This window comes from Drosophila mauritiana, chromosome 2L (genome assembly GCF_004382145.1).
Source record: "Drosophila mauritiana strain mau12 chromosome 2L, ASM438214v1, whole genome shotgun sequence".
Classification (NCBI taxonomy): domain Eukaryota; kingdom Metazoa; phylum Arthropoda; class Insecta; order Diptera; family Drosophilidae; genus Drosophila; species Drosophila mauritiana.
This window is the reverse complement of record NC_046667.1, coordinates 5,493,277-5,500,572: the sequence shown is the minus strand read 5'-3', so window position 1 is coordinate 5,500,572 and position 7,296 is coordinate 5,493,277. Positions and strand designations below refer to the sequence as shown.

The window sequence follows — 7,296 nt, the reverse complement described above, 5'->3', positions numbered from 1 at the left end:
TGTGTGCTGGGTCCTGTTTGTGTGTGTGTGTGCGCGCGTGTATTACGGCTAGTTTTTATTACATTTGTTTCCAGGAATTTTCAGACATGCCAAAACAGGTGCAACCGCAGCACCATTTGGCTTACGTGAGTTGCTTGTTTCCTCCACTTTACTGCATTTTCATGGATTTTTCTCTCGCATGGTTTTTCCGGCCGGAGTGGCGGAGTGCCATGACCCATGGGTATATCTGACAGACATTTTTGCATATAATCCATATAAATCTCAAGGTTAGAGTGTTGTAAATATGCATTTACCTCACCGGAGATTGGCCAACGTTAACCGAAGCCATTGCCCAAATGACCTAAATAGTTTCGATTTTAATAATGTCAAAATGTTTTTCAGCGCTATTATTGCGCGTTGGCTTGACAAAAAACCAAAAAAAAATAAGGAAAATATTTAATTCCCCTGCTTGACAAGCATTCAATGTGAAAATGGGCTGGCAACCCGCTCTTTAATTTTAAATTAGAAATTCAATATAATATATAACATAAAATATAACATAGATATACCCCTGGGAATATTTCTATACTTTTGATCACTACATATAAATCAAGCTTACTAACATAGTTTTAGCTCATAAAACTCACGATTATTGCTCGAAATTGTATCTGTTTTACAATTTGTTTAAATGTCTTACATAATCCTTAGCTTGCTTACTCCACATTCTGTAAATTCAATTAAGTGTGCGCAATTACACGAGTTTAGATACGCCACCCGGAGCAAACTTATATATTAGCATAATTACAAGTTGGTGGAGCCAGGAGTAAAAAGGAAATTCGGGCAGTGGCGCCAGTGTTCGGCAGCGAATGGCATCTGGCAGCTTGAGTACAATTAACATTACTTAAATACACATTAAGGTTAAAGACGCGCAATTTCTTCATGTTTTGCGGCTATTTTTTCGGCGTTGAGTTGTTTATCAACCAAAGGGGGGAGGGTGCCCCAAAAAATTGCGTGACGCACAAAAGGAAAGCATTTCAACACAGGGGGAAAATCGTGTCCTGGGGAAAATGGGGAACTCAATGGCGAACAGGAAGGGCAATGAAAATAAACACAGTAATTAAGTTAATGAGCATTTTGAGATTTATTATTAATTTTCTTTTGTTCGCTCTCAATTGTGGTGCGAAATCATTCCGAAACATTTTCTGTGGTTATTTATTATAATTATTGGCAAGCTCTCGCATTCGTACTAATTTCTTTTTTGTTTTTATTGTTTTTTTTTTGTGTTGCTGCCTTTGATTTGCATTTAAAACGTTACGATCCCGCAAAAGTGCGCTAATCCGCATTGTGGATTTTGTTTTACAATAATTGTTTTATATTGTTTGCGGCTGCGTGCGTGCCCTTAATTGTTATTTAAATGCTTTGCAAATGCTTTTAAATATTTGCAGGCAAGAACGTTTTCTGCCGTTTTCAAGCCTATGGCCAAAATGGTTCCCTAATTTATGGCCAGTCGTAAAAATCAGGGACCGCATGAGCATTTTGTCATTGTGCCAGCCGTGATTACGCCATTTCCATATGAGAAGCACCCCATTTAGCAGTTGTCCCTAAGTTTAACGATTTCACATTGAGGTTTATGGCAAAATAAAAATTACAAAAACGTCAACAAAAAGGACATCATCAAAAGGACTTGTGGCCCGTACAAAGTTGCAGGCATATGAGTAATCCATTGCTGAACAAGTTCATCGAGTTCAGTTCAAGTGGCAGCTAATGAAACGCCCAACTACTTGTTTCAATTGACAAGCCACAAAATGGCCACTCATTTATTTATCACTTACCACACAATTAGCCCAAGGAGGCTCGTTCGAGGAACATATCCTGGCCATATTTTGAATTGAAAGCATTATCGGGAACTCACAAGGTAATGATAGTGCTAATGACGAGAGGCCTGCTGGCGATTAGGCGAGCTCACAGAACGTGTAAACAAATTGCCAGCCAACTAAAGGACTAATCACCTGAAAGGACCCTCCGACACACACACACACATCCCGAAAATCCCCTTTGGACCCCGTCAGATGATGGCCCACATAATCAGGTCTGACTCGCTCTGCCATCGTGTAAACAAAACTACAATTAATCAAAGATTTTTACCTAACGGGACTATATTACACGAGGCTTTGGTTAATTGCATAAATAAAACTGGGACGGTCCGGGTGGGTGGGGAAAAGCTTAATTAAGCCTGCTCCACCACCTGCCGACTCCCCATGGGTCGGGCAAATAAATAATAAAAACAGAAATTGACACAAACGCACACAATTGTGGGTGGATTGAATGGAATAGAATGGGATGGGCATGGAAACAAACACGGAAATGGTTGCCAGAATAAAGGGACACAATGGCCAACAAGGAAGTGCAGTGTCCTTAGGCTCTGGGCCAAGGGTGGTAGAGGAGCATAGCCATAATACGCCCGGGTCAAAGGTTATCGTTACGGGTTCGCTTCATGGAACGCACTAAGCTGGCCTTTTATTAACCTTCTCGCAATGGGTTCGTTAGAATATATATGGTATATATATAGAAATTTTTTTTCAACATTTATCAACATTTTGTTAATAACTATTAATAACTATTCTTGTTATCAACAGATCGCTTACACACATTTCCCCCGAATATAAACCAAACTGCAGTTACAGCTGCCGATCTTGTAGTTTATTGAGTAACTTGCGAAGGTAAAACAAAGTGGGATCCACCGCCACTAATCAAAATTCGTGTATAATGTGTAGTAGTATAATTAAAATCATTTTGCTGGCCCAGCAACCGAGGCGATCTCCTCCCGTCCTCCTGCACCAGTCGTCCCCATAGGTCTTGCATGCATTTCAGCGTGAAATGGCGATGGACTAACGAATGTGAGAGCGCTCCAAGGAACTCTAACGACTGCGCCCCGAATCCTGCGGATCGATGTTGGACACCCACTGAACGGGATTGATGTAGATGTTGGATATGGTGCCGCGCAGCGTGTCGAAGCCCTGATTGAGGGGAACCGGCTTGGCCCGCTTGTCCACCTGTTTCATCCAGTTCTGCCAGGCGCCTTGGCGCCGCTGACGGCGTTCGTCCTCCAGCTTCTGCTTGTTGCACTGCAGTCGGTTGAGGCGTTCTTTTTCCAGTTGCTGCTGCTCCTTCTTGAGTCGCTCCCACTCCTGCAGACGCTTCTTTGTGCTCTCGGGAGACACCTTCCTTGCAGGGCCGGTGCTAGAGCCGGAAACCGATCCGGAACTGGTGCTACAGGTCGAGGACTTCTTTTGCTTTTGCCGCTGCTGCTCCTCCTCCTTGCGGCGACACCACTCCTGGAAGTGCTCCTGGGCATATTTCTGTCGCAGTGCTGCCTCCGCCTCCCGCTTCTCGCGCTCCTGCTTGGCGGCCAGCAGATCCTTCTGCTTCTGGGCCGCCTTTCGCGCCTTCCAGTCCTCGAAGGCCTGCGGGCCAGGGCGTTCCTTAAGCTCCTCCAGCTGCTTGTAGCACGTGGACGAGTCCGAGACGGCGCTGGCCAGGCTCAGAGGGGGCATACCGCTGCATCCATCGGTGGGCTGCAGGGCACCGCGGTACATGTCCGACCAGCTGCAGGTGGACATCGAGGATGCGTCGTGGTTTCGATTATTGCCCGAGCAACTCAGGTTGTATGTCCGATTGGAAATCTGGCCCTGGTTCGCCTCCTTCGAGGAGGCCTGCTTGTGGAAGGTCCTGGCGCTCAGCCCATCCAGCTTGTTATCCTTACAGAAGGTCCTGATGTTAATGCTTTGCGACTTTTCCTCCTTGAAAAATGTCCTGCCGCTGATATTGTCCAAGTTGTCGACATCCTCACAGCGCTGCGTCACTGTTGGCGTGCAGCTGCTTAAGGAGCTCAGGCTCTGCACATCGTGATCGAAGTTCATCACGGTCTCCGTGTCCGTGGCAGCCGCCTCATCGCCTTTGTTCATGCCGCTGTGAAACACATCATCTGCATTCGCTTTATCCACAACTTTCGCCTTCTCGTCTGTGAAGCTCATTCTTTCATTTAGCAATGCATCGTTGGCCTCCTCCTCATCCAGTTCCTTGCAGAAACTCAAAATGGAATCCGTCTCGCTTTCCGAGTTGTCGGCATGATCCCCCAGTGAATCCACAAAATCCTCATCATCTAGCTGAGGTTCCACCGCGTCACGATCTTCATCCTGGCCAACATACCTAACTGTGGGAGCTCCATAGGTGCGGTTTGTATAGCCCAGCACCGACTCCGACGAATCCTCATCACTAATGTCCGACTGGGAAGCTGGACGTACTGTTCCCCGACCAGACACCTGCTGGCGATCCACCACCGAGCCATCGCTACTCCGACGCGCTACAAAGGCCATTCCGGCAGTCTGCGAAAGATCGACAAAAGTGGGGTATGTGGAAATTAAATTGGGAAAGATTTGGAAAGATTCTCTCGAGTTTTCGAGACGATATGTCGTGTCGGCTTTGTGTCTGTAGACTGCTGAAACATAAAATGTACACAACGACTGACAATCAAAGCGTAAGTGCACAGATTGCTGGGGTCGAAAAATATAGTAAAATATTCCATGTAGGGTCCTATGTAAGTATCCTTGTATTATTTACTAAATAATTATTAATGTAATATACCAAAGCTCGAAAGTGTTATTATGAGAGACTGCATTTTGAACATTCTGTTTAATACGTTTAACTAAGAAACCGAAATCATTAAATATGAAAACGAGTTGTTTTCATTGAATTTCCGCTCTGACAGGTTACAAATTTGATATCTTTTCCGCCATCACCATGGCCATCACACATGGACTCGTATGTGCGTCCGGTCCGGGCTCGAGTCCGGTGCAAAATGAAAACATTTTAACTAATGGCAAACAATTACTTAAACAACGAGCCGAACGACGGCGAGTGGGGTGAAACCAAAGGTAATTAAAACCCAACACCACACGCATCCTCATCCACATGAACCCCCCTTTCAGCAGGGGGGGATTTTGGGGTGTTGGAGCGAAAGGTCAACGGCTCAAAAATCGTTTGTTGTCCTATGAGGGCGGCGAGTTCGTTTGTTTCTCTGCCTGCTCTCGGCCAGGTAATGAGCGTCTCTTTCGTTTTTAATGAGTCCTGGCACACACACACACACGCACATTGAGATAGTGGGGAGCTCACCTGCCCCGCCCACCTCCCCACTCAGGTGTAATAAAAAAACTTATCACCGCTGGCTTTTGGGCGCTCTGGGTCGCAGCGTTTGGCAAACACAATGAAATGATTTTGTACCTCGTTAATTGCTGTATCGTCGTTCACCATCATCTTGGCTCTCAAATTAAGGCTGAAAGTTGGGTGACACAATTAAGTTGGCCCTTTTTTCAACGAGCTGCCAAATGACTTGTCAAAAAGTGGGCGTGGCTGGGTGTGTGATTGCGTGTGTCATCTACAATAGGCTCAGTGCTCCATTTCCAGAATCAGGTCAAAGATAAAGCTGTTTTAAAGCCGCTAGCCAAAAATAAAAAACAATTTAACTGCATTGAAAGGACTCTGGCTTAAAATCAATATCGATTAATTATTGTAAGCTGCATGTCTAAGTACACGGCATACCATAGAGTACCCTCTACACAGCTGCCTGGATTGAGACAAAGATATGAAAAACAAAAAAGAAATAACTACTCTTGTCGAGATTGCTCACTAGCGCTACCTGGTGGCAGTTTCCAGACCCTTAAAATCAAACCATGGAGCCTGGAAAGATATAATGGACTTGGGTGATACCCTGCACCATAACCTACTTAGCCTTAAGGTATTTAAATATTTTCTGTTGGATTATAATGTACTGTGAATTGGCGGAGCCAACTGTTGCACGGATCTATGGAATTCCGACAAGTGGTTAAGCCATTATGAAATGTTTCAGTTACACATTTCAGGCACGCAGCCAATAAAAGTTTTATTTTGAGTTTTAATTATATTTTTAACCCGTGTTATTGTCACGGACGAGCCATTGATTATTGAACGATTGTACGATGCGCTGGTTGTTGGTCTTTGGGCGCCCGTTTAATTAAAAACGTGACAATTTTACCTGTGGCCAGTGCGGCGCATATTTCATACGCCATGTGTGACCTCTGACCCACTCGCAGACTGGCCCGGCGAGTCTACTTCCATATGAAAATATATGAAATGTTGTTTACACTAATAACAAACACTTCACGTTCCGCCGTCGAATGTCGTTACATTTCACTTTCGCCAGCCACAAATTTAATTAAGTGTATGAATATGACGGCGGTGGTGGACGTGGCCACAGGGGATTGTTTTTTAATCAATGAAGCGTCAAATTGAACTGATTAATTTTGCCTGTTTGTCAAATGAAACATTTTTCTCATCTTTTGTTTGCGGGCTTTAAAATAAACGGATTTTCCGACACCAATTGTTTTAAAGCATTTGCAATGTCTTACCAAAATTGTTACTGAAAGCTATTTAATCCGGCAGCTTCAACTGTGATCTGTAGTGATTTTACCTAATTAAAACGATGAAACTGCCAGACAGAATTGAAAACTCATTGACAATCTTTCCAACCCAATCTTGGTCTCTTCATTGACGTCGTCAATTTCTTGGCAGCTCACGCACACCACAACCGCAAACAAATCAGATAAGTAACTACCCCAAACAAAAAGCGAATTTGTTAGGAGGGTAAAATAAGTTGCGACGACCCCAGCTAAAGAACTTAGTTGGCCAATTTACCTAAGTGGCTTGGCTCACCGAACAAGCTGTTAAATATCTGTTAAATATTTCGGTTAATTCGGTGCGGCTATCCTTTAAACCGAAATCGAATATTGATCATGTGGATTTATTTGTTAACCTATAGATGCTAAACTATGATAACCTATATTGTTTGTATATTAACCTAAAATGAAAGTGTTAAATTTGTGATTTTCAACAACATTCGCTTGACTTACTAGTTTGTGGTGTTCGTAAGCAACAAACTGGCAGTCTGGGTGACATTTTTCGCTCTCGATGTCAACAACAGCAGCGAATGAAGTTCTCGACTACAATTATACTCGTATCTGGCCACGGCGAGATGATTGGCTGGCAATCAAATCACATTTAATTAAGAAACTTTCAAACAATCGCTGCTGCGGCATTGCCCTCGACTTATCAGCGGTAGTTAAGCCAAAAAATAGTATTCCACTCGCCGGATTTTGAGTGTCTCGCAGAGACTCGTTTGACATAGTTTTTGTGGGCATGTCGGGTTAGAGGGCAGACACCGAGCAGACACCGTCAGCCACATGCACGCCGAAGGACGAAGGATAAAGGACGATGGAAGATGGT

At 44.2% G+C, this 7,296-nt stretch overlaps 1 protein-coding gene across 1 annotated transcript; it reads right to left on the bottom strand.

Annotated features, from left to right (window-relative positions):
• Positions 1 to 2,664: 2,664 nt before the first annotated feature.
• LOC117150849 (stress response protein NST1) lies at positions 2,665 to 4,478 on the bottom strand. The gene has a single exon (XM_033317919.1). It carries the CDS (start codon positions 4,353 to 4,355, stop codon positions 2,898 to 2,900), a length of 1,458 nt encoding a protein of 485 aa, XP_033173810.1. The 5' UTR covers positions 4,356 to 4,478; the 3' UTR covers positions 2,665 to 2,897.
• Between the last annotated feature and the right edge of the window lie 2,818 nt (positions 4,479 to 7,296).